Source organism: Scedosporium apiospermum (genome assembly GCF_000732125.1).
Source record: "Scedosporium apiospermum strain IHEM 14462 chromosome Unknown SEQ_SAPIO_0097, whole genome shotgun sequence".
Classification (NCBI taxonomy): Eukaryota; Fungi; Ascomycota; class Sordariomycetes; order Microascales; family Microascaceae; genus Scedosporium; species Scedosporium apiospermum.
The window spans coordinates 225770-251993 of NW_015971798.1; the positions used below are offsets into that span (position 1 = coordinate 225770).

Below are 26224 nucleotides of genomic sequence, written 5' to 3' on the forward strand. Positions count from 1 at the left end.
GGGAAATACGGAAGCTGTTTTCTTATTGTGACGATCGAGCTGATCTAAAGCACTATCAGCCTTCGATGGTGGCAAGATCGGGTGGATCCCATGATATAAGGTCACTTTTGGTCGTTTAAGAGCTGTATGTACATATGTGACGCTGAAAAAAAGAGGCAGCAGATCCGTAAAGCCCGTCGGGTCCTTGGGTCGTCCTTGTAATACAGACCCGTCCATCACAGGAGGCTTGTCCTTGACGGTCTCTGCTCGGAAAACGCGAGTTCGGCTTCCCGCAAGTGCCACTATCGTTGTGGAAGGGCTACATAGAACCCTAACCCTAATATCTGGCGAAACGGCTGACAGCCGGTTATCTAGCCCAGATGATACCCAGTCGATTGAGCTAGAATTTTCCATTCGAAGCTGTCCGACCTACCTGCCAGTAGACGGCAGAGGCTTCGTTTCGCCTAGAAACGCCCTAGCGATTCTCCGGTCTCTCACTTGCTCTGAGTCGCGGCTCCCAATTTACCCAAACACTATCCGTCTGATGAGGAGTGGGCCTGAGAAACCGAACGGGCTTGATGGAATACCGTGGGGGCTTCATACGTGCTCCGTGAACTCGCATGCTCCCAGTACGGGAATTGCCCCCATACGAAGAGGGAAGGGAGAGGAAGACTGCTGTGGACTGTTGAGGCTTGGCGCGTGGTTAAGATAAAGTAGCGGGTGTGTCCTGGGAGTCGTAGCAGGCTTTGCCAAGGGCAGTGGGTGAACCTAGCCGGCATCTGACAACTTTCATGAGAGGATCTTCCGAGAGCGATGACTCGATAAAGTCTCGTACAATGGAGAGGCGAAAGAACTGCGGAGCCGCAACGACTCTGGGAAAAAAAAGCAAGCCAAGAAGCGCCGCGCCGATGTCGTCTCGTATGATCATCTTTTGCCCTTCAGCCTACTCCGGCGAAACAAGAGGTGAAGGCTGGACCCCATCCGATCCACGGCGCGTCACGAACCGGCCTCATGGTCCTCTCATCTCGATATCAAAGCAATGGACCTGCCATCTACAAGAATTGCATCCGCGTCCTCACTATACAGGTTCGCCATGGGGTATACGTAATAACCACCTCTTCGCAAGTTGACCATCCTCCTAGCAGGGGGCGCGAGAACCGTCGGCTCAAATCAGGGCTCTCAGAGGACAGTGAACGGAGAACAAACAGCCAGCACACGGGGCCGTGATAACCAGAGCAATATAGGTTTGTTGAGTGAAGACGTTGACGCAAAGGGCGGGCCCACCCGGCACTAAGCCGTAGTGGCCAGCTTTAAAACTAGCCCGGATATAGATAGTACGAGGGCTTTGAGCTCCAAGCCATTGACAGCATTGAGCAAGACAATGAACCCAAAAGGCGGAACGGCTTCCGATCGAAGAATCGCAAGATATTGGAAGAGGAGGCTCGGATCAATCTACGAGCCGATCTCTTCCGTACTTTTCGTCTCTGGACGCCGAGTTCCCGACGGGGGAACGGAAAAGGACAGCCCCTCTCCCGCATGGGAGGGGTTTCCACTTCTTTCTCGGGATAAGATTCTCAGAGTCCAGCCCATCTGTCTTAGAAAATGTCCTCGACGGAGCACTGCAGCCGTGGTCCATGACTCGAAGTAGGATCTCCTCCCCAGACACACCGAGTCGGCCTGGATCACCTCACCTTCTCTTCAATCTCTTAGTCAAGCCCATCTCAGCGTAGAAACCGGCCCGTGACGTGGCAGGGCCCCGTCTAGAGAAGCGCCTTGGTGGAGACCCGCATGGATGGCCTTTGCTGCAAGAGCCAATCTAGACCTCAACCATGGATTTGCTTGGCTTTCAGAGAGGATGCTGCTCTTCTCCTCTTTTGTTTCCGTTTTTTCCTTCTTCACTTTCTTACAACCCTTGTCCTCTCCTTCCACCGGACAGGCACACGTGGAGGCACGCCGCGGTAAGATTTGGGCTGATCCCAACCCCATTGCCCTCTCAAGAAGCAACAGTATAATGCCTAGGTATTCTGAGGAATATTGTCGACGTCGCGCAGATGTTGGTAACCTCGCCCTCAATCGTGGCTGATCAACCTCATCGCCGCTGTCCCTCTCTCCTCTCTCTTATAATTTTTCGTACTTTGATGTAGTGACCAGAATGAAGGCGCCCCTGGTTGTTTCATTTACATAATTTGCTTTGGGATAAAAAGATTGTGGGGTACTGGGATATGGGGTTACGGGGCGACACCGAATGACAGCGGATTTTGCGGGGAGCATTGGGAGTAACCCAATCTGGGGAAGCTTGCTGGATGCTAGGGAAGAGGGCGATACACTATCAGGGTTGGATCCGTAGCCGCTGCAAATGTGATATTCTCTCAATTGGTCGTGGGTCTCAGTATTATGATGGTCATTTTCTTCACGTCTGGACCCGCAAGACTAGAACGTTAGGGCTGAGCTGGGGCAAGATGGAAGTGATGATCCTTGCGTACCTTTTCCCTTGCGACCAAGCCGATGGGCTGTCTTGATTGGATTACACTATTGGTCACGCTCAACTTGGTTTCTTGAGGAGACACCAGACATCCAGCGCTCGGATAGCACAGCATACGGAAGCAAACATCACTTGAGATAGGAGAGGAGATAGGTGTGCTTGTAGTTTCCAAGCCTGGGGAACGCTTCTCCATGTCTGAAAGAATGAGAAGATCGACAGACACGAGATGCGGCTCTTGGCAGATCTCGGGAGGAGTGAAAAATACGCGATATAACACATTGGTAGACGGAGAGATCAGGACCATTGTCAAGATCTCGAGCTCATCGGTTCCGTCGACATGGCGATTGACGGTGGTCGCACAGGATCTTGGCTGAAGCAAGGGATTTGAACGAGATTTTCTTTGGGTGTACTGAGTATAAAAGCGCCGAGTACGATGCTGCTTGACAAGCAAACACGCCGAATCCGGCCTAGGTTGCTGCAACGGGCTTCGCCCCCGGATTGTTGGGGTGGAGGGACGAAGTTGGCAATCCTCTTGCTGTTCTGCGAGCACTAGCAAGCTACACCTTTGAAGATGCACTCGCGCTAAGGATCGGGACTAATATAGTAAGATATTACACTAGTTTCGCTGGAGGACCGAAATACCTGTTCTCTTCTCGGCCATATTTTGCGTCGGGGTGAGCTTTGGCGTCTCCGCGAGTGCAGACGATGGTCTTGGGTCTTCACAGACGATCTGCTATCACCCTCGTCCGGTAGGGTAGCATTTCTACTGTGCAGTATGGCAGGGTATAGTCGGCATTAGGTCGCTGAAGAACTCATTCTCCCAGATCCGGCCTGGCTGGGTGACTTTTAGCGCCGACAAAACCTGCTCAAACTCCGTGTTCGGGGGATGGCATCGTCTCCAACGGGTGAAAGAGTCAAACGAACTTGGCATTGAAGCGGCTCCAGCCGCCCATTCGCCTCTCCCAGGCACGGTAAGGGGGGGCTGGACTCTCAGATCCCAGTTGACTTTGCTTGTCCCTCGAAAAATAGTTTAGCTTCTGGCGGACTCAGGTGACTGGTTCTAGCCCGGAGTATATGAAGGAAAGGTGGCAGCGCTATTGTAGCGCCATCTTAAACTAGTTTATATCGTCGGTGGAGGACCACTCGACGAATAGGGCCGCTTCTCCCTTGTTCCGGTGTGATGTGAGACCGATGGATCAATTGAAGCGATGTGGACCAACTGGGTCCCTTGAACCGGAAACGACGGAGCGAGATTGACTGATGGAGCGAAGCTCCACTTAACCTGCCTTGAACTCCCCGGTGGACAACTTCGCCACTCTCATATCATCGAGGGTTGACCGGGAGTGTAAGCTGCGTATGCGTACTTTTCCTGGGCGAAACTTTCATTGCTTCGAGAACTGAATAAAGTATAATCCTTTGCTTCCCTTGGCCTGGCTCCGACACTCTGAAGGATGACACATCGTCGTTGAAGATCGCAAGGTCCCATTATGCTGGGATTTTCCGGGGAGGATGCATTGCAAGCCCCCCCGGCACTCCTCTGGGTGCACGTGCGCTCTTCCTCATCCGCGCAGGAGCACCATTATTATCAGACAAGGATTGACACTGGTTCGATTCCGTCCTTCGTACAAGTATTATTGATTTCGCATCTCGAGATAAATGTTACAGAGGTTCTCTGGACATTGGATCTCAATTGGACAGGGGTAGAATCGAGATCGCTCGTAGCATCATTCCGTTAACGTTTTGCAGGTTAAATACGGCGTTTCCCACCGCCGTTCGACAACCGTTTGAATCGCAGCGCCGTCCACAGAGACGCAAGCCCCTCTTCTAGCGCATACCTGATGCAGGCGGTCCTTGCCTCCTAAGATCCAGACCAGCAGTCCAGTGCTTCAGGTACGCCTTCTTGGGCGAGTGGCTGGCGGGAATGTACTCATTCCATCTTCAGTCACTGCTGCAATTTGGGAACCACGCGAACGCCAAGCTTTTTGCAATTGATCGTCTTTGTGGTACGACAACGCTGCCCACTAAATAGGACGCAGAGGGGCATGGGGTCGGTAACCCAGCTGGTTGGATTGCCGACTCTTTTGCAAGCCGAGTCGACCGATGCACCCCTTGTCGAGTAAACGCACGGATGCTGGCTTGGTGTCAGGCTCCCTGTGCCATTGGGCTCCAGAAAAAAGGCTCCTGGGTCAGGGTTGTTAGGGACACTCGTGACTACTTTTCACTGCTCAACACGACGTAGCGCTATTGACAAGAACGGCTAGCTGAGGCATACAAAGTAAACTACAGACGGGGAGCGACAGGGGCCGATGATGTCTCGCTCCTCAAGAGAGTGCTGGTCTTAGACAGAAGAGGGTCGAGAGCTTGAACCTTCGGATCTGGTGGACTGTTGGCTCTTGGGTGATGGGGCACCCTTGCGGACCGGCCGCTAATTTTGGGGGCAACCCTGTACATATCTCTTCAGAAAATAACTCTGCATCCTCCTCGAGATGTTCAAGTGGTGTCCCAAGACAGCGTTGTGGTCCGACGGAATATCCGAGAAATTCGCAGTTCGATCAGGGGATAACCGTAACGGCAACAGGGCGCAGAAAAAACGGAGCAAACGGTCGCACATAAAGAGGACCCAGGACGGGACGAAGAGGGGGCCAAGCTTTTGAGAGCTACATAGGGGCTAGGAGGGTGGCACGGAAATGCAAGTCCGGTTGAAAAAGATCCATGGTCGACATTTTCACGGCTGCATATGTACTTCGTACATTCTATGAATGCAGAATTTGTAGAATTGTGTTCACTCTGGGGAGATTTTTGCAGGAAGGAGGGATGGTTGTATCGGAGGTACGAAGTACCTCTTGGGGCGACGAGGTACAATTGTACTTCGTACAAAGTGATTACTCCGTAGATTAGCTGGACACCATCATGTGCGATCGGTGAGAAGAACGTCTGGAGATTTGATAGGAGGGCAGAGGAGGTGTTAACCGGAGTTTTATCGAGGTTAAAAAGCGTTGAGAGGGGGTCGAAGATGTTATCGTTGCCTCTCACCTGCCGCCGCCGTGAGAGACCGAGCATGTGCGATCGACATTTATACTAGTACTATTGAAGACATCGCGGCGTGAGGGAAGGAGCTCCAGACACCATCACAGCTTCCAGTTGTAATTGCCGTTTCCTGCAAGTTTGCCTGATAGTGTCTTATCTCCAATAAACAAACGAGGTAACAATGTACCAACCAGGAGTACCACACCACATCACCTACCAGGGTCGGGGACGTTAGAGGAAGGGACGCAATCCTACTTCGTACTCGAAGATAATTAACAATAACACGGTTGTGGTATAGATTGCACTGCCACAGGCAAGGTCCTGGCGAGGCGGGATTGATTTGAGTTGACCCAGTTGAGAAAGGCGCCGTGCTCGTCTGGTCCATCACGCCTGTTTCAGGGCCCTGAATCTGGAAGTGGGCTGTCTTGGGGCCTCTTTGACAACATTAGCGCCACGGCACATTCGATCACGGACCAATGAAATAAATCCCTGTCGTATCTCGTCTCCCATCCGTTATATTGTACCGCTTTGTTTCTCCTCAGCACTGCCGGTTCTGTATATTAGATTGGATCCAAATCACGTCTGGAGCTCGGTACTAGGTGTGTTTTCCCGCGAATACAACTGCAACTGCCCACTGAGAAATTGTTCTTCATATCCCGAAGCACGACTCCGCACGAAGATGCTGTATGTTCTCTGACTGCTCTTGACAATGGTTGGCCCGAGGCTCGCTCCAATTGTTCGACGGCGAAACGGGTGTCCCCAAGCATAAGACAATCTGTCTTGCCTGGATGTTGAGCTTTTTCAATCAACCTATCAAATAGGAGAATCCTCTCCTGGACGGGCGCTGCTCCGAAAAGGTGCGGATGTCTCTTTCGAGACATACATCTACGGGGTAATAACACCCTATACTGCGTACTATCGGTCGCCGTCTCCTACCGTTACTAGAGTTCTAATTGAAATGCATGTGACTACGTGGAAACGGGAGGGAATTACGGGCTGACTAGAGTTGTATTATATCGGATGATGAGATCAAACAGGAAGACGTCAATCCCTCACCCGACACTTGGAATTTTGAAACACGGTGAGTGCTTGATGAGTATCATATGGTGTAACGCGCATCAGTTCGGTCTGGGGTCTGACAAGTTCTCGGTGACCCGCCCTTCAAGATTAGCTCGAGAACATGACTATCATTGGCGATTTTCTTCTATTTTCTTCTTAGTTTTCTTCATTATTATGATTTGTTAAGGGGCATCCTGACCACAATCCGAGGTGCCAATCGGTTTGTATATTATTAATGCTCCATACCTCTATCTTTGATATTTGCGAAAAGAGGAGAAGAAGAAGAAGATGCTATACAATAGGCAGAAGCTGTGAGGGAAAGCTATCAGCCCGTCGCGTCATTCGTCCCCCTCTGCATTCTCCGAAAATCAATTACTCTGAAACCGCGTTCCATCCGGTCCACCACCCTGTTTCCCTTCGGAGACCCAGGGCTTGGTAAGCCTAGAGACGCGCCGGGGGGATGTGCTGCGGCATGCCATGGCATTGCCTCATTGGACGCTTCCGTCACTAGAGGCCGACCGCATATGTATTATGTGTGAGGTCTTCCTTTGTTACCCTTGTTGCAAGATGCAGATTACTAGACACCCACTGGAATTGTGGACAGCAAATTACGATCACAGGAACTTCGCATTGCCTAAAGTTCAGAAGCTTCAATGGAACATCAAGTCTTCCTCTTCACTGGCCAGGCGGATCGAGGCTTGAGAGTTGACTCTTGCTTCACCGAGGCACTCGTACGCTCTCGCCTTTTGGTGCCTTGTCTTCATTTATTGGCTCTTATCTGCGAATTATACTGGAAGCGAAAAAAAAAAAAAAGCCTCGTGTCAGGTTATCTAAAGATAGAGGAAGAGAGAGAGAAAAGAAAAGCAAAGTATCCATATCCCGTGGTCTGGTACGGCCCGAGAAATGACGATAGCGGGGTATCAGCTATCGTCATCGGGTAGACTACAGGATTCGGAACCTCAGTGCGTGGATCAAGGGGTTCCCGAGTCCTCCGCACATGGTGTGGAGACCTGAAGGAAATCCGCCCGAAAACGCCGCTTTAAGTAAATAAGAAGTAGAGCAGTCGAAGCCGATCTCTCGTTTTAGCATCGTATGTTGGGGATATACCTTTTTTTTTTTTTTTTTTTTTTTTTTGGTTGGTTGGTTGGTTGGGGGGACTGTAATGATGCTGGACTTCGGCGTTGTGAAGACGGGTCAGATATCCAGGGGAATGGCATGTGCGTCGTCTCACAGACCAGGTACTTTGCTCTGACAGGTTCGGCCCATTCCAGAAAGAACAGAAGACCAAAGGTCAGTGGGAATCTTGGCAAATAACCTTTCCTAGTGCTGTCTTGAGAGCTCGGGGATACGACAGGCAATCGAGACATTGGAGTCTACAAAACAAACACGACCAGAGCTCGTTGTCCTCGTCGTCTACTTCATACTTCGTCCTGGGAAGTATCCTTGTACTCAAGAGTCTGTTTAATTGATTGCACTTCACAATAATGCTCACCTGCACCTGATAGCGTCTGGACAAGAGCGGAGCAGGAGCCACTTTAACCCGCCTTGGTTTAGCTGTTTTCCTCTCGAGGGTGTCCAGTCACGGAGCCTCATTGGCCAGTGTGACCTGATATAGTTTTTGACCATATCGCTCCAGCTCGCGGTATAGAGGATACTTCGTACATTAATGTGGACCAATCTCCACTATCAATGTACCCTTCTACTGCAAGACCGCACACCTGTGCTGCGTTCGCCTCTTGCCGATAATCCACCCGCACACATTGATTCAATAGCTGCATGTCGTGCCGGACAGTGCCCTCCATAAGGCTATAACGCGGGTCAGGCTGGGCGACGCAACTTTATTCGTCCAGACCTGGAGGCAGGCACACCCTCGAAGATTGACGGGAAATCATTTGATAGCTTCCCGTCGGCTGTTCGAGATATCGCCATCCAACTTCTTAGAGGCTGCTGATCTGAATACTACGAAATATCGGTTCTTCCACTCTCAAATCCCTCATGGCCCTAGGCTCAGATCGCCGAATTGTGAAGCTAAACTCGAAAAAGCTGACAAGAGAGCGCCGCGATTTCCAAGAGTTGACACTGGCTATCAAGAACTTAAAACACGAGAAGAGTAAGTGCGCAGATCCACGTGAATTGGAACCCGTTCGTTTCCATTTAAAAATAGCGCCGTCGCTCTACCCATGTTGCCAACGTTCGGGAGGGATAAGGCGAAACTGGGCCGCGCGTACATCTGTGACGTGACCGGAAGTCGCTCTTCTTATGCAACAGATCGACTCGAACCATCCATAATTGTGGTGTAGGTTGTACAAAAGACGATGCGGTATCAGGAGTTGGAAATTTCGGGCGACCGCTCTGAGACCCTGATAAATCCTCTAGGGGAAAAAATGCGCTCCAGTTAAAGGGAGGGCTTCAGGAACCCGAGAAGTGGCAAAATTTGATTTGGATGGGTTTGATTCTGAGGCGAGCGGGGGATCGTCCATTTGAGTCATCCTCACTGGCAAAAGAAAAGAGGTCTCAACCCTGTCGGACTGTACTCCGGAGTGGTGCAACTTTGAAGCAGAGTGGCCGACAAGGGAAAAAACGACGCTGAATGTGACAAATCGCCCAAAATGAGGTACAGGCCCACCGACCCTGCACCTCGATTGCAGGCAATAATGTCCCCTCTTGAGACAAGATTCCAGCTTCCACAATGCCCCGGCATCCGTCCGCCAGGTTGGGCACAGTGGACCGTATCTTCCCGTGACATAAAACTAGAAGTCTCAACTCCTCTGTCTATGCAATCCGCTGGGGCGTGCTTGTACCTAGTGCGGTCACTGCTATGCTGCGTGTTTGCTTGACAGACTTGCAGTTGGCAGTGCAACATTCACGGATGATCAGATCACGCTAGTGTCGCTAATACCTCGTTGATAGCACTAATAACTTAGCCCATAACCTTACTCTTTGACTCTCACCAAGGCATGAAACCTTGCTTCATTGAAAGGCGAGGGGAATACTAGTGGACAGATGTCAAGAAGTAAGGAGTGGCGGCATTTCTGGTTGTCTTGTAACCTCAACTGTCTTTTCGAGGATTCTAGAGTTGAACGAACTCGGAGGCAGTCGCGCTCGGGCGTTTTCAGGGCTGCACCATCCAACACCATGACGTACCGAGTACTTGTGAAGAAAGCCAAGTGTGAAGGCATGTGGGCTTACTCCTTCCAGCAATGAATTGATAGGAGACGACCTATAAGCTCTTTGCCTTCAAAATCTCTGCAGGCTGGTTCGGTGGGCAGCGCGGTATCTGATACTTTCGGACCCAGGCTGGCACGATGGAAGCTTCCCAGATTATCGTCAAAGGCTCGGGAACTTACTCGATGGGTATTTATTATGACGCAAGACTTCTCGACACTTGCCTGAATAAGCGCACGTTGTTGCCCCCAGATTGACAATCTGACCGTTGAAAATTGGATGGCTCCTTCGCTTCCAGACCAAAGTGGTGGTGGATTGATCTTTGGTCTAGTGTCGTTGACGGCCAGCCTAGCGAGGTACTTACTTGGATGGATCAATCTGTCCCTCCACTACAAGGTACTTGGACCATATTATGAGGGAAGTTGAAGTCTGGAGAAATGGGAAGGCAAGTCCAGGAGGTTGTTTTGTCGTTCCGTCACATACTGGCTGCTCTTTCTTTTCTGACGAGCTCCTCCCCTCTAACCAACACCCAATCCAACAACTTTCGACTTTTAGTCCATCCAGGCCCCCCCTCCACAACAAAAAGCAATCGGCAGGTACAGCAGAGCAGAGGTGTGCCACCCCGTCTCTGCAAGTACTTCGTAGAATTATCTGTAGGCACACTAATAACTGGGTCCTAATGTACTTGTACCGTATTACTTAGACATACTTGTATTTCATAGCTTTCCCTCTGGTCCAACTCACTAGCATCCATTTCATGAATACACTTGGAAATGTGGGTTTTAATGTACAAGTACCTACAACGGTATACCATCCATTCTCATCCCCAGCCCGAGAAAGCTCAGTGTTGTACTTCGTACCTCAGTCCTGATATCAATCGCTAATCTCGAAGTACTTCGTGCATGTACCAAGGTACTGTGCCCCGTTCTGCCACACTATCTCGGTACCTCGCCGTTTCCTGCCCCAAGTCGAGCCAGTTTCCAGTCGCCCCAAGTTCCCAAGTTCGCAAGTCTCCAGTCCCACACAGCACACCACCCTCCATTCCTCATCTCCTCCTCCTTTCTCATCCGGTCGCGTTCCTGCCAGGCTATTATTGTGCCCGCTGAGCACGACATTATTAACCTGGTGCTTCTTCCTTTTGCATTTTGCGACAAACCACTAACGTCGAACTGTCCACCCCGTCCCCAGTCCCTGCACCTTTTGCACAACGCCTTGTTCCGTCCTCCCACCTTTCCCCATCCCACCAAATTCCATCTCCAACCCCCAACTTTTCCATCGAGCCCTCTTTTTTTTTTTCTTACCACTTCCGCTACTGCCTGCATTTCCCCCCTTCCCGCAACATCTTTTGCGCCGCGCCGAAAAGTCGTCATCGAAACACATCTTAAAAAAAAATTCCTTCAAGCGCGTCTTGTCGCCTTTCGTGCCGAAGCGATCAATTCATCAAATCACCCTCTAATCCGATCCGACCTTTTTTTAATTCCCATCGCTGACGACCGATTCATGTCCCTATTTGACCAGCATTGTTCGTCTCCTTGTCCACTTGCATCACTCGCTCCTTTTTCGCCACTTGACACGATCCATATCCCGAATAGCGTCACTCCCGCAACACAAATTCTTTCCCGCGCATGCGTCTCCATAGATGGCAATGAATGGTGAGCAGAGTGTGACGGGCGCGTCGTCGGTCGCGTCAACAAAATCGCAATATCCTCTCGGACTCACGACAACTCGCACCAACCAATATACCCAAGTCCCTTCGAACACCGCGAAATCGACAGCGATGGCCGGTTCCGCATTCCTCGCGCAGTCCTCGACTTTCACCCCCGGCATCGGGCCTCAATTCCATATGAAGCAGTCTACGCATCCCTTCGATCGCGACGCGACGACCAAACCAATCGGTACGCCGTTTGGAACGACCCCGTCACCACCGGGCACTTCGTCCGTCCTCATCCGCCAACTACCCCTGAACACGTCCGAAGAACAGCTACGATTGATGGCCGTTTGGTCCAAGGAGCTTATTAGCGTCGAGGTCCTACCTATCGAACAATCGGGCGACCCGGGATTCCGCTCCGCGATCATGAATTTCAAGTCCCCGGCTGGCGCGCAAGAGGCAAAGGCGATGCTGGATGGCAAGTCTAACATTGCCAACGACGCTGACATGATTGTGGAAATTCTCGCCGATACGGCGTTGTCGACTAGTTCAACCGCCTCGTCTTCGGCAGCCTCCTCCACGGTCAACTCGCGACAAACGTCGCGGTTCAAGAGTGGCCCGTTCCAATCGCTCGAAAACATCTCCCCTCCTCTGAATGGCAGTGCGTACACCGGAACTGAACTCCCGACTCCCGAGTCCAGTGTAATCTATCAAAACCTCTTCTCGCCGCAGTCTCCTATCGGCAACCATCTGACGGAGCCCACGCGAATTTCAGGCAAGTCGCTCATTAAAAGCAACGATGCCGCTGATGATGATGAGACTGGCGAGCTGCTCAAGGATCCTGTGGCCTACGCAGAGAGTGGCGCGACGGCCCAGCGACGTGCGACAGCGCCCCAGATTCCCATCTCTCGGATGGCAGGCCTCTCGCTCAATACAACGGCGCCCGGCCCGTCGTCCTTGCCACAATTTGGCCATCCCGCAATGGGCGGTATCCCTACCCACCCAAGCGCCATGTCTCCGTTGATGGCGACAGGTTCCGGTCGACCGATGAACTTCCCGGTTACTCCCCATTACCCGAGACACAACTTCCCACCGCCGGTCAATCCCGCTGATCAAAATCCACCGTGCAATACTTTGTACGTCGGCAACCTTCCGATAGATACGTCCGAGGAGGAGCTGAAAGCCATCTTTTCCAAGCAGCGAGGTTATAAACGCTTATGTTTCCGCACCAAGCAGAACGGACCCATGTGCTTCGTCGAGTTCGAAGACGTTTCCTTTGCGACGAAGGCGCTTCACGAGCTGTATGGCCAGCCTTTGCACAACAGTGTCAAGGGAGGTATTAGACTAAGTTTCTCCAAGAACCCTCTTGGCGTGCGCTCTGGGCAAACTTCGGCGCAAAGTAGCTCGGGCGCGATGGGTGGCCTGAATGGAATGATATCTGGGCAGGTAGCTGGCTTCACAACCGCGAGCGGTCCACCTCCTGGACTATCCCTACCTCCCGGATTGGCACCTAATCGTGGGGGCTACGGTGGAGGACCAGGAGCTGGACCTCATGGCTACAACGTTCCCGGCATTCCATCGTCAGCGCATACTTGGGGTGCACCGGGCTACAATCCTGCCATGGCTGCCGGCGGCTCGCCGGCCAACACGATACACAATGCCACATCGAATTACCTACCCCCGCACATGATGGGCTTGTGAGGGCCAAGCAAATCACGGGGCAAGTCTCGTTTTGCTCGTTTCTTTTCCAACAACAAAAAATAGCTCTCATCATCCTTGGGCTTGATAACGGTGGTTGTTCGATTCCCCCTTCATGTTGTTCTGTTGCCTTTTATTTCCCCCTTTTTTTTCTTTCATCAATTGCGCAGTTGTCACCATCTTCGGGATCAGGGTGTTGGGCGTTTTTTTAGGAATGAAGATATGTCAGGGATGGGAATGACGGGAAAGGGATACCTGGGAGCGAAGGCGTGTACACTTTGGGGCATCCACGGCGGCAAGGCTTCGGAGCGGACTGACGCGACCCGCCCCCTCTCGATTCGATCGGCTCTTGCATTCTTTCAGTTCGGCTATCCCATATTTCTGTTCGGTTTTTATTTCCCAGTCAAGCCACTCTTCTCACCTTTTGGAGTGGTAGTTTTTTCATCATGGCTGCATTTGTTACTGCATTGCGAGTCTGGCATATCTCATCTTGGCAAGGGCACCAGCACGGGGACCCTCTTTACTTGTTTTGGTTCTGCTTGGAATCGGTATGGTCATAACTGCGATTTTATCCAACTCTTCACGATTCCCATGCACATCTGCTCAACTCTTTGATATTCTTGGCAAGCTCGTTTGGGACGGACCTTGATTTAGGTGGAGTTGGAAGACTTGTTCGAGTTGCCTAGTCTGGACTCCCAAGAGTTGGACGAGGGACATGCTTCGGTGTTATTTGTGATTCTTATCAGTGGCATGGGTCAGGACCTTGCAGTAATCATTGGGACCTCCAGTCATTTCTTCCACGAGCGTTTTCGATTCTCATTTTACGATTTCTGTCTGCTTTTTTTCAGCCCTGTTCACTCCTTGTTACCATCACATACAATATAGCCTGGCGCGTGGGAAGGATGGGAAATCACTTTCATCTCAGGTTGTGGTCAACGCATAAGACGCAATACCGGTCTGTATCGCACTTTGCCACTGGTTAATGGTCTTTCTGTTTCTGGACTGTTGTTAGCGGGTCATTATTACGTCGACCGCATCGTTTTTCTGTGCTTTTTTTTTTTTTTTCTTCTTTTCTCTCACTTCTTTTTTAACTTATGGGCGGAAAAACACAAATTTAATGTGCGGCTTTATTGTCAACGTGGTCACGGTCGATCCTCAGGAGTGGTGATGACATTTGACTTGGGAGGCAGGGCGAAGCCGAACGCATTAGGAGCCTTCGCTCGACGGAATGCGAAGCGGACGGCAAGGCCATTCAACACTCTCTCCGGTCCCGTATCCATTACCTATTAGCGCAGATATGAACCTACGCCATGCGTTCGCGAGTACTATTTTTATCGTCTTTCTTTGGGAGCGGTTGGCAACTTGAATCAACAGATACAAAACTGGGCGGGAGTAAAATGGTCAAGAGAAAATTGTCTGACACAAAAGAGAAAAACAAAAAGAGGGAACTTCGGGCAAGGTCATTGGGAAAACGGCCCCCATCATCGCATATACGAAACTCGGGTTTGGGGCGGCTTAGACGGGAATCGAGGCGTCTTCCTTTGCGACGGGGAACTGATCAATACCATTCAACATATCCGGTGCCGGCCTTTTTAAGACTTTGCTACGAGGAAGGAAGCAGAGAGTATGCGGAGGTAATATGAACAAGGGATTGTCTTTTTTTGTTTTGGGCCAGAGTTTTGTAGGCATGGGTTGCAAAGAACAAACGGATATTGGTAGCATACAGGAGCTCGTGGAGTCTCCATGGTTTGGGTTTGAAGAGCATCATTGTAGGAGGAGGTCCTCGACACTTTTCTTATTGCCAGACTTTCGGTTTGGCGCTCTCACTGGGGGTTGTCTTGAGAGAGAAATTCAGGTACTTTTTATTTCTTCCTAGCTTATTCGTCTCGTTTGATGGAAGGAAATTCGGGTCTCATTTCTTAACGTCAACTTTTTCATGTCTGTTATCCAGGTCCACTGCATTTGAGCGACATTGGTCTTCATCCCCTTATGGTCAGATTCTACTTCTTTTCCCTCGTCTTTCCCTGAGCGTCTACACAAAGAATACTTTTTAGGTGGCGGATGTTTCTACTTTCCTCTCAATACACAACCATTCTTCGGTCTGTATACCTGTTGTGTTCTTATTTGTCTGTGACAGTGTCCCAAGTCGTGGGTGCCCTCTGCACTCGTGCCCCGAGGGCGTTGGTAGTGATGTAGATATCAATAGATATTCGGAGGCGCTTGGTGTATGGAAGACAAAACATGATCGATGCTGATTGTACTCGAAACATAATTCTCAAAGGAAACTCAGTTCTTTTCGTGGTTCCATCTGACCATGCGCCTCAGTTCCCAAGCAACCGACCCAATAATATACACTCATGTCATGAACGTCTAAGCAAGGCGAGAAAGGGCAGCAGAAATACATATATAGAGAGCAAATCCAGAAGGACAAAAAAAAAACGCATCTGGATTCATCTCACCCTTTCCGACGGAGATACTCCATTCCCACCTCCTTACCCACCAACTTGCTCCCAATCTTCGCCTGGAAGATATCCTCAAGGCTCTCGACAAACTTGCCAACATTTGGCAGATCCTCAGGAGTGCCGCCGTTCGCGCTCTCCTCTTTTCCGGGCGGTGGCTTCTGGGACTTGACCTCTTCCCACATGGAGCGGTGGGCCTCTTCGAGGTGCATTTTGAGGTTGGAGGAGGCGCAGGGGAGCGAGCAGTAGATGATGGCTTTGCCGAGTTGGTTGACGCATTCTTTGCAGAGGGAGACTTGTGGCGTAGCGTCGTCGGGTTCTTTAGGGGCAGGGTTCGTCGAGGATGTGTTGCGGACTTGGAGGCAGTACTTTCCTGCTTCGCAGGTGTGGCTGGTCTCAAGATGGCGCTCCTAGTAAACTTTTGTTAACCTTTTTTTTTTTTTCATTTCTTTTTCTTTTTCTTTTTCTTTTCAAAGAGAGTAGACAAGCTTACATGGGCCTTCTCGAAGCATTCCATAGAGCAGTAGGCGACCTGCGTAGTCTGAAGCCCCATGTGCACAAGCACCTGGCACAACGAACAAGCAATCAAATCCTTCGGGTCCACAGCCTTCTTACACGCCTCGCACGGTGGCATATCATAAAACTCCTTGGGCAGCTGCCGATGCTTCTTCTCAGACTTGGCGTTCTGGATCTTCTTATGAGCCATCTTCGCCCTCTGCAGCTCGTCCATGAGCCGCCTCTTTTCCTCCACCACGATGCGCCTTTGGCTCCGTTCCTTGAGCGCGCGCTTCACCTGCTCGACGCGCTTCGCGTGCTCCGAGGAAGGTTGGTTCTCGGCGGGCGCGAGGACAGGGGTGGCGGCTGGCTGCTGCTTGTCGAGTGCGCTGCGTCGATCGGCATCTACGGCGTTCATGACCTGCTCGATGGAGAGGTCTGGGGTTTCTCGGTACATTTCTGCGTATTTTTCTGACCCTTCAAGGATCTTGCCGGATCCGTTGACTTCGAAGAGGAATTGGATGACTTCCTCCTTCATCTTCTTCACGTCCCCCGTGTCCTCGGCGCGGGTGACAGCCGCAAGGTAATCTTCCAGGTTAATCGGTCGGCCTCTAACCCTCCCGATACCTTTGCGCACCGCGCGCGCGAGGTCTTCAGTGGACTGCGCATCGTCCGCCAGAAGGCGACCGAACTCGGCCCCAAAATTCTCCGCGACGTCGAGAAAGTAAGGGTACCGCGCTAACACCTCGCGATACCACGCCGCTTTTTCCTTCTGCACCCTCGCCTCGACGTCTGATAACCGCGCCCGCAGCTCCTTAGCTTCGTCTAGGAGATGGGCTAATTCCTTCAGCAAGTCGTCGCGGCCGGAGAACCACTCGTCGCTGGCGTCTTTGCTGAAATACCGCTCGCGAATCGCTTCGATGACGGATCCGTAGTGTTCTCGGCATTGTATTACGTGCGCTTTGTTGCAGGAGGTGTGGCAGGTGTCTGTTATGGCGGTGACGCGTTCGACGCATCGGCGCCGCGAGCTTCGGAGGTTGCGGAGGGTGTGTGTCCAGTCTTTTATGAGTGGCAGGGTGTAGTCGGGTTGTAAGCCCCGGGGTTGGGTCGCGGGTGCGACAGCATTGGCGGGCATGTTGGCGCGTCCTTCTAATTGGAAAGGGGAATAGAAAACTAAAAGGAATTGAAGGTATTGATGATGGGATGTGAGAAGGTGTGAGCTTTTGATGTTTAGTTAGTCAACTGTGAAAGACCAACTGAGAGGTGATTGTGATTACATAAGCTCCAACCTCAAACTTGCGTCTGAAAGCCAAGCTCGACCAAGACTTTGCGAAGCTGCAAGGTTCTTCTTCGCATCACAAAAGCATCTCATCAGCTTTTGAAACAAACCACACTAACCATGGTATGTGTTTTACGCTGTTTCGATATTTGTTTTGTAGCACTGAAACTAACTTTCTACGTAGGCCGACAAACTCCGCACGCAGCAAGAGCTCGAGCGCCTTCAGGCGAAATATGTAGGCACCGGCCACCCCGACACGTCGAGCTGGGAATGGCGCACCAACATCCACCGCGACACCCTCTCGTCCATCGTCGGACATCCTCCGCTTATCAACTACATTGCGACGGCCGAGAACGAGCCTATTCAGATTGTGCGCGCGAGGTTGATCAGGGTACGTTCCCGATCCCGCCTTGTCTTTCGATTTGTCTATGTAGAGAGTTGCTAACGTGTTTTTCGTGAGTTTTCTAGCAAATGCTGCAACCTTGTGGTCCTCCTCCCCCGAGAGAGGAAGATATCCCGATTCCTGCCGAAATGATTCAGAAACGAAAATAAGCGAGGAAAACATAAACTAGACGACAAGCAGATGGAGAAGGCTCATCCCTGAGATTACGCGGGTGCGAGAAGTCAAGAGTGCTAGAGAAACGGCTTCGTCGCATGGGTATCATCACTGTTTTGTGCTACTCTACGGTAGCTAATCTTCATCTCTCTACTGGCGGGCGGCTGTCATACGTATGGGCCAACGCTATTGTCCCTTTTCGGCCCCTCAAACCTCAATCATCCTCAGCATAGCGGTTTCGCGTTCCTCGCCTACCGCTCCGCCTCGGTGCCTCTTCCGCCATCCGCGAGTTCCCCTCTCCATTATCCTCCTCGTCTTCTCCATCCTGCTGCGCCTCCCGCGGCTCCTCACGCGGTTTCGTACCAAGGCTTGCCGACAGCTGCTTCTCTAACCTCGGCGTCGCGCCTCCAAACACCTCCCTAATCATGCCCGCGACTCCTTCGGGACCAACCTCCTGCTTGCCCCTAGGACCAACGAGCCAACTTATGTTTTTATCCTGATCGGCCGATATATTCTCGACTCTCTTCGCGACGTATCCCGACTTTTCCATCTTGGTTAGGACGTCGTCCGTCTTTTCTGCTCCGAGCTTGCTATCAGCGTTGAGCCTATTGAGGTATCGTTTGAGCTTTTGCTCAGTGATTTCGCCGCCGTTGAGCATGATGAGCGCGATGACCATTGTGTAGAAGCCGACGTAGGTCGCTTCCACTTCGGCAGTAGGGGCTTTCGAGGGCGTGACGATGAGAGGATTTTGGAAGGGCTTAGGTAATGTCGAGACGAGGATCCATGTCTCGGCAACTTTTGTCTGGCTGTTGGCGCTTATGGCTATAGTGATGGCAGAGGGTGTTAGCAGCTTTAGGAAGGGGGTGACATATTGAGCGAAATAGAATCGAAACCTTTTCTCTTTTCTTCGAGCGTGAGCTTCTCTCTGGTAGGGAGTTGCATCATCTCCATCCCGAAGACATGTTGTAGCTGCTGTTGCGCTCGTGTGAATACTTTTCTGAAAAGACGAGGGTGCTCCCCAAGCACTACACTTCTCGTCAGAATAATGTTTTCAATCCCAGGTATTTCTGGCAGGATCTATCCCACCTTTGTCTCTTATCCCCTGCCGCCGTATTGGCGTTCTGGAGAACTCGCATGATAGCGCATATCGAACCAACTTCGTCGCTAGCTGTTCCTCGAGGCCGCCGCCGGGTCTGTGGTCAATGTCCATTTCGTCGTGGTTATCTTCGTCTCCATCCTCCGCAGAGTCGCCATCGTAGCCCCGGCGATTTGGTTGAATTGAAACATCTGCTTGTTCCGTATCTTCCTCGTCATATTCCGTCTGTTGCGTTCAACCAGTTAGCGAACATGGGCGAAGGGCGCAATCAAATTCAAAAGGGTAAGAATTTTACCTGGCGACGGCGTCGTGGGGGAGCCATTCTGAAATAACAGGAAAAAAGGTCGCAATTTGGAAAGAGGATTATCGAGCACGGGGGTTTATCTATGACTTGATAGCGTTGAGAGGCGATGCTTTAAGCTGCGTTGTCTAATTCACATTTGCGCTTTGGAGGGGTGTGGTCAACGCGCCTTCCATTTACGCCGGATTTGGACGCGTTGAGGTGGGTCGGAAAATCTTTGTTCCTTATCGATAAGAGCAAGGAAATGGAAATTTGATGTATGCTTAAGCTGGGGGTGTCCAACATTTTGCTTCGATGACCCTCTGATACCTAGCAGCTTTCTCTCCTCTTCTTTTAGTTGTATAATTGTTTCATGTAAATCTATTCTCAATGCTTTCCAAAGCTGCATACGCAGCTCGTGTATGCCGAACATGTCGCGTCCAGCTCCAGCTCAATAACTGCCACTACAGGCCGGCCATACTTACTCCTCAACCCTTACGTTTTGGAAGGCTGCGATACTCGACGAACACTACCGACGATGCTGATCACAAGCCCGAAACAGCTGAAAAGCCCGTCGAGGAAGCGAAAGAAACCGTCGGTGAAAATGCTACCCCCGCGGTGAAGCCGGAACCAGCGGAAACCCTCGCGACCGAAAGCGACAAACCTCTCGAGCCGACGTCTAAGCCAAGGCCGCGCAGGAATGTCAGGCGCGGCATCAACCACAGATTCGATCTCGAGACTCCCAGTCTTGGCATGGATATCCTCGGCAAGCCGGGCCACACCATAGTCCTGCGCGATCGCAAGAGGAAGAGGAGAGAGCCGCCAAAAGTAGTCGAGGAAGACCAGGATAAGGGCGATGGATCAATTGCGAACCAGCTCAACCTCGAGGGGAGTCTAGAAGACCAGGATCGGGATATCACGGTCGAAGAAGCTCGGCGAAACATCGAGGAACTGCGGCCGAGCGAGTCGCGCGACCTGCTTGCGCGGGAGTTCGATGAGCTTCTTAATACCCTCCTCGACGGCTTTACCACGGCGCAGTTGGAGGACTACATGTCTTCATCGATAGCCATTAAGGCAGGCCCAAGAGATGTGCCTTTGTCGGATAAGAAGAGGCGGGACGTGGTGAAGCAGGTTACGGGGAGCCTGGGGACAAAGTTGAGGTATCCAATTCCACCACGATACCACTGGATCAAGAAACAGTACTCCTGGGTGCCGCCGTTGGATTATTATTGGGGCAGCTCGGCGAAGGAGAAGATTGCGTTGATTATAATGCGCATGTCTTGGCGTCTTCAGGTCATGGAAGAGACGCCGCATATCGGTGAGGTCGAGCTCAAGGTTGATAGCTCGACTCTCAACTTTCTTCTTAGTGAGTTACTCCGCTCCCCTCCTTCCCCCGTACCACGGCCCTTTTTTCCGGATTCGGTCTAATATATTTAATAGCGGAAAACCGAACCATGAATACCATCAACAGGCATCTTGGCGACGGTGCCGGCATCAAGGCCGTACCCGACAAGGAGAGACTGCACATCTTTGCCACCAGGTCGAAGTATGAAACAGTTCTCGCTCAATTGGACAAGTTTGTCTCCAAGATCCGGCACTCTACTATCCCAATGTCAGGTTTGGGTTCCAAGAGACTTAGTAAAGAGGACCTCCGTCAACTGAGCATCTTGACCACCACATGGCTTGAGTATGGTACCGGTTCAAAAGTGGTACGTTTACAGGTTCTTTGTGATATGTGTTTAGCCCCAGCTCCTAACACCAGACTGTCTTCTCTAGATCCACGTTTTCTGGCTCCAAAATGAGAAGCGCCCGGACTCCGTTGAGTCGACTAAGGATGTCATCTACCGCCTTCTCTCCCATGCGACGCAGCAACCTGGCCTCACGAGACCGTCCTTCGACATAATTTACGATGAGACCAAGATCAAGGAACGTGACCTTTTGCTCCTCAGGCTTTGGGGCGACAACCATGAGCTACCATGGGACAAACGATACCATGTGTGGTCTAGACTTGTACATCCAGCGCTGCCTAAGCCGGCCTATGAACAACCGGTTGTTGAGGAAGAGGTACCAGCGGAAGAGGGTGTCGGTCCAGCGTCGGAGACCCAGACGGAAGATAGTTCGACAACGTCCGTCGTGTCTGAAGACTCTGCCCTCCCTGCCTCGACAGAAGCAGCGCAAGATGAAGCCACCACGATCACGCAGGCTAACTTGGACAAAGATACGGACGAGCCATCCACGGCTGCATTCAAGCTGCCCGCCATACGTTGGGCTGCCGCCGATAACGCCCCAGAAGGATGGCACCCACACACTACCAGCACGTCTGCCACATTCGGCCACGTCCTTTACCCTTATACCTCATCCGAGCCCTACACACCCCTCAAAAAGGGCGATTTCCCCACCAAGCTCCGCCCCGTCTCCCCTCCACCCTCCGCCTTAACATCTCTACAAGTCCCACCCTCCTCCGCACCCAACGAGACCACCACCAAGATCATCCTCCGCTTCGTCCCCCACCCGGAACTCCCCAAGCCCGAACGAGAAGTCTGTCCCGACCTAGAATTCCACCTGCGCATAGAGCCCTCCCAGCTCTCGGGCCCGCTATCCTGGCCCTCAACCACCAAGCGGCTCTTCGCCGTCAACGAGCGCAAGGTCAGCCAGGTTCTCCTCCCCGGCTCTCCTGTCGACGCCGAAATCACACAATCCATCATGCACGAGATCCGGGCTGAGGCCCTCGAAGCCTCCGAGCCCCTACGCACTTTCTTCGACCTTTCCAAGCTTGACCTCTCAACGGGGACTCTCCTGACACCTCCTTCACTCTCCCTGCCCATCCCCACAATGTTCATCCGCCGTCGCACGGAGAGTGACGATCTCTCCACCACCTCGGGATCGAACCTCACCGACACGACCAATGCCAAATTCCTCTTCGCCGGCCTAGAGCTCCACACCGAATCCTCCCTCCCTTTCCACGGCCACACCCTCCGCTACACCTCCGTCGAAGCAGGCCACCACGCAGGCCGCAGCGCCCAGCTCTCCCTCGACGCAAGTCCCTCCACCACACAAACCACTACCACCACCACCACCACTTCTACTACCACCGGCGATGACATCTCCCCCGACCCAGAAGACGCCGCCAACAACCTGCCCGTCAGGTCCTATCTGAAAGAGGTCCTACAGGTCGCCAACGGGAGGTATTTCCCTTGGATCGGCTCGAGGCCCGTTGAGCATGTTGCTTCGGCGGATGAGTTGGCGGCTTGATTCACTTCGCCGGTGTATTTCTAGTTTTCTTGTATTTCTTCTAGATTTCTGTCTTCTTTTGTTTAATGTTTATATTTATTCTCCTCTTTTTTTTAACTTTCCATTCCATTTTCGGGAGGGAGGGGGATCGATTTAGATGGGGACTACCTGTAAAATATAGAACTTCTCGGACTTTTCGCATTAAACTATCTCTTTGAAACTTTCGTTGCGCATTTGTTGGTATGGCTTGACCAGAAGGAGGAAGAGAAGCCTATCTTTGGAGGGTGGAGAGTTGCATAGGTGATAGCTTGGGTGTTGAGCTAAGTCGAAAAAAAAATTGGAATAAACCTTTGATATTTACGGGCATTAGATACGAATGCTAGAGCATCAAGCACGCCCTCGGCATGAATACAATTAAGTCGAGAGAGGATACGGTAATACTAGCGATAGACATCACGATCACATTGACATTTAGGAACACGCCAGAGGGCAAGAACAGTCTTCGGGAGAAATCACTTCTTCGGGCTCTATCTTCTTTTTGGTTGGGGGGTACTAAAGCACATGACAAAAAAAAAACCTTTTCTGTCTGCAGATGCCTGGACCATTCCATCTCCCTACGTGTCCCTTAACGACACGAGGTAGTCCTTAAAGTGCTCATGCATCTTAGAGCAAAAATGATATTATAGCGCCATCGCAGAAGTGAGTACAGGTCCGACGAGCGAAGTGCTTCGCTTGATTGCCCGCCGGAGGAGAGGGAGTTTTAGGAGGGGGTAATTTATTTCTTGCCAGCCTTGGCAGCGGACTTGGTGACCTGGAGAGCGACGACAATGGTTAACATGGATGCTCGGTTGAGAAGAGGGGGAAAGAAGGGGAAGAAAAGTTTTCAATACTAACCTTGGCGGTACCACCGACGGACTTCTCAACGGACTTGATGACACCGACGGCGACGGTCTGACGCATGTCACGGACGGCGAAACGACCGAGAGGGGGGTACTCGGTGAAGGACTCAACACACATGGGCTTGGAGGGAACCATCTTGACGATGGCGGCATCACCAGACTTGACGAACTTGGGGTTGTTCTCGACCGACTTACCGGTACGGCGGTCGATCTTCTCAAGGAGCTCGGCGAACTTGCAAGCAATGTGGGCAGTGTGGCAGTCAAGAACGGGAGCGTAACCAGCACCGATCTGGCCGGGGTGGTTGAGGACAATGACCTGGGCCTGGAAAGAGGCGGCACCAGCGGGGGGGTCGTTCTTGGAGTCACCGCAGACGTTGCCACGGCGGATATCCTTGACGGAGACGTTCTTCACGTTGAAACCAACGTTGTCACCGGGGACACCCTCGGTAAGCTGCTCGTGGTGCATCTCGACGGACTTGACTTCAGTGGTGACGTTGGAGGGAGCGAAGGTGACGACCATACCGGGCTTGAGGATACCGGTCTCGATACGGCCGACGGGCACAGTGCCAATACCACCGATCTTGTAGACATCCTGAAGGGGAAGACGGAGGGGCTTCTCAGTGGGACGCTTGGGGGGGTCAATGGAGTCGATGGCCTCGAGAAGGGTCTTGCCGGTAAGGGTGTTACCCTTGACCTCACGGACCCAACCCTTGTACCAGGGGCAGTTGGTGGAGGGGGTAAGCATGTTGTCTCCGTGGAAACCGGAGATGGGGACGAAAGGAACGGCCTTGGGGTTGTAGCCGACCTTCTTGATGAAGTTGGAGGTCTCCTTGATAATCTCCTTGTATCGGTCCTCGGACCAGTTGTTGGTGTCCATCTTGTTGATGGCAACAATGAGGTTCTTGACACCGAGGGTGAAGGCGAGAAGAGCGTGCTCACGGGTCTGGCCATCCTTGGAGATACCAGCCTCGAACTCACCAGTACCGGAGGCAATGATGAGAATGGCGCAATCAGCCTGGGAGGTACCAGTAATCATGTTCTTGATGAAGTCACGATGGCCGGGGGCGTCTGTAGGTGGTGGGAGAACGACGTATTAGTACGCGGTTCATAATTATCGTGGGCTAGAATTGTGCAAGGCACAAACAGGCACAAAAAGACAAAAAGACAAAAACATACCAATGACGGTGACCTGGTACCTGGGGGTCTCGAACTTCCAGAGGGCGATATCGATGGTGATACCACGCTCACGCTCGGCCTTGAGCTTGTCAAGAACCCAGGCATACTTGAAGGAACCCTTGCCGAGTTCAGCGGCTTCCTGTAGAATGTGTTAGCTGCCATGCCATGCGATGCTCGTCATGATGCATTTGGGCACAGATGCCAGATGCCCCAGGCCCGCCAAAAATGCGCTGGCTTTAGTGGGGCCAAATACCCCGCCGCCTAAAATGGCAAGAGGGGAGGGCAATCTCAGCGAACCCCGCCAAGCAGGGGTAGGAAAAAAAAAAAAAAACAAGCGCATTTCCAGGCCACAAGAAGTCGGATGGAATAAAGGCGAAAAAAATAGTCGAATAGGGCAAAGAAAGGGAGAGAATGAATAGACAGAGGGAAGATGAAGTGTGTTTGCTTGCCTTCTCGAACTTCTCGATGGTACGCTTGTCGATACCACCGCACTGGTAAATCAAGTGACCGGTCTGTTATCCGTGAGAGTTAGCCCCGCCGTCCAGGGTCATAGCAGATCGCGGGGTTGCGAAAGCCACGACGACATCTCGCGTCGAGGGGACGACCGGGGGTTTGAACTTACGGTGGTCGACTTGCCAGAGTCGACGTGTCCGATGACGACGACGTTAAGGTGAGTCTTCTCGTCCTTACTGCGGCGATTGTTAGCATCGGTTCATCGACCGCGCGCCGATGGCGAGCGATCAACGCGATGATGAAAATTTTTCCTTGTCGACTTACCCCATTGTGAAGGTTTGATCTGGTTAGAAAAAAAAGTGGAAAAAAGTTGAATAGGGAGATGGAAAGGAATTCTGAAGCAGACAGTTAGTTCGCGACGCTCTCAATGATGATGAAGATGATGAGAACGATGGAAAAGCATGGAGAAGAGGATAAACATACGCAGATTGGGATGCCAAATCGATCCTCGGTGTGCGAGACGATCAGAAGAGTTCAAAAGTGTGTGATGGATAGAGGAGAGGGAGGTGGTGTTTTTAAAGGCGACTGGGGAAAAACGAGTCGAGGGAAGTGAGGGGCAAAGCACTTTTTTTGGGAGGGGTAGATTTCAAAGTTTTTGTGCAGGCCTGGCCGGGAAACCGCCATCCCACCTTTAGGGCAAGTCAATAAGTCAATGGGATGTTCCCTTTCTGACCAATCAGAGCCTGCGCTTTCCCGACCCGCGAAATACAAGCTCGTACCTTGATTGTACCTTCCTAGGTTTCCTGCGCTTTCCAGATTCCAGATGCCCAACTTGCTCCAGTCGCGCCTAACAAGTCTCCAGTGCTGCTTCCTCCTTGCCGTGACTCACGTAATGAGCAGAGAATTGCATTGCGAACGAACGAACAAGGGAGTCCATCATTCCAATCTCGTACTTCGGTACTTCGTAGCTCATAGCTTGTAGCCCGCACTCCCTCGTTCTCGTTCTTTCTCGACTGGCCTTGGAAGTCGCCGCCTCTGCTTCGTACACGGACGGTCCTTTCCCATGGCAAATTTTGGCCCGTTTATGTGGGGAAACCTGAGACTGCCACTGTGGCAAAGCGACCCTCCAATCCACTCCGTTGCTCAACACAACTTTTTTTCTCCCGTCTTGTTCTCCTCGCTAGTCTTATCTACTAGTCTAGTTTAAGGTAATTCTCCTGTGAAAGCTCTTCCTTCTCGGAC

General features: G+C 51.7%; 5 protein-coding genes and 1 pseudogene across 5 annotated transcripts; 3 read left to right on the forward strand and 3 right to left on the reverse strand.

The window, feature by feature from the left end:
* Positions 1-11489: 11489 nt before the first annotated feature.
* SAPIO_CDS5132 lies at positions 11490-13061 on the forward strand (annotated as a pseudogene; the record flags this gene model as incomplete).
* A 2452-nt stretch (positions 13062-15513) lies between these two features.
* SAPIO_CDS5133 (uncharacterized protein) lies at positions 15514-17147 on the reverse strand (the record flags this gene model as incomplete). Its single annotated transcript, XM_016787522.1, has 2 exons — positions 15514-15927; positions 16011-17147. 2 exons carry the CDS (start codon positions 17145-17147, stop codon positions 15514-15516), a joined length of 1551 nt encoding a protein of 516 aa, XP_016642853.1.
* A 264-nt stretch (positions 17148-17411) lies between these two features.
* SAPIO_CDS5134 (uncharacterized protein) lies at positions 17412-17843 on the forward strand (the record flags this gene model as incomplete). The annotated part of the gene is made up of 3 exons (XM_016787523.1): positions 17412-17414; positions 17476-17682; positions 17760-17843. The coding sequence occupies 3 exons, from the start codon at positions 17412-17414 to the stop codon at positions 17841-17843; spliced, it is 294 nt and encodes a 97-aa protein (XP_016642854.1).
* Positions 17844-18061: 218 nt separating this feature from the next.
* Positions 18062-19265, reverse strand: SAPIO_CDS5135 (uncharacterized protein; the record flags this gene model as incomplete). The annotated part of the gene is made up of 4 exons (XM_016787524.1): positions 18062-18669; positions 18741-18772; positions 19005-19168; positions 19239-19265. 4 exons carry the CDS (start codon positions 19263-19265, stop codon positions 18062-18064), a joined length of 831 nt encoding a protein of 276 aa, XP_016642855.1.
* Positions 19266-19613: 348 nt separating this feature from the next.
* Positions 19614-22475, forward strand: SAPIO_CDS5136 (uncharacterized protein; the record flags this gene model as incomplete). The annotated part of the gene is made up of 3 exons (XM_016787525.1): positions 19614-20589; positions 20664-20932; positions 21000-22475. The coding sequence occupies 3 exons, from the start codon at positions 19614-19616 to the stop codon at positions 22473-22475; spliced, it is 2721 nt and encodes a 906-aa protein (XP_016642856.1).
* Positions 22476-23229: 754 nt separating this feature from the next.
* On the reverse strand, positions 23230-25311 carry SAPIO_CDS5137 (uncharacterized protein; the record flags this gene model as incomplete). Its single annotated transcript, XM_016787526.1, has 5 exons — positions 23230-23265; positions 23349-24421; positions 24530-24668; positions 25152-25218; positions 25307-25311. The coding sequence occupies 5 exons, from the start codon at positions 25309-25311 to the stop codon at positions 23230-23232; spliced, it is 1320 nt and encodes a 439-aa protein (XP_016642857.1).
* Positions 25312-26224: the final 913 nt, after the last annotated feature.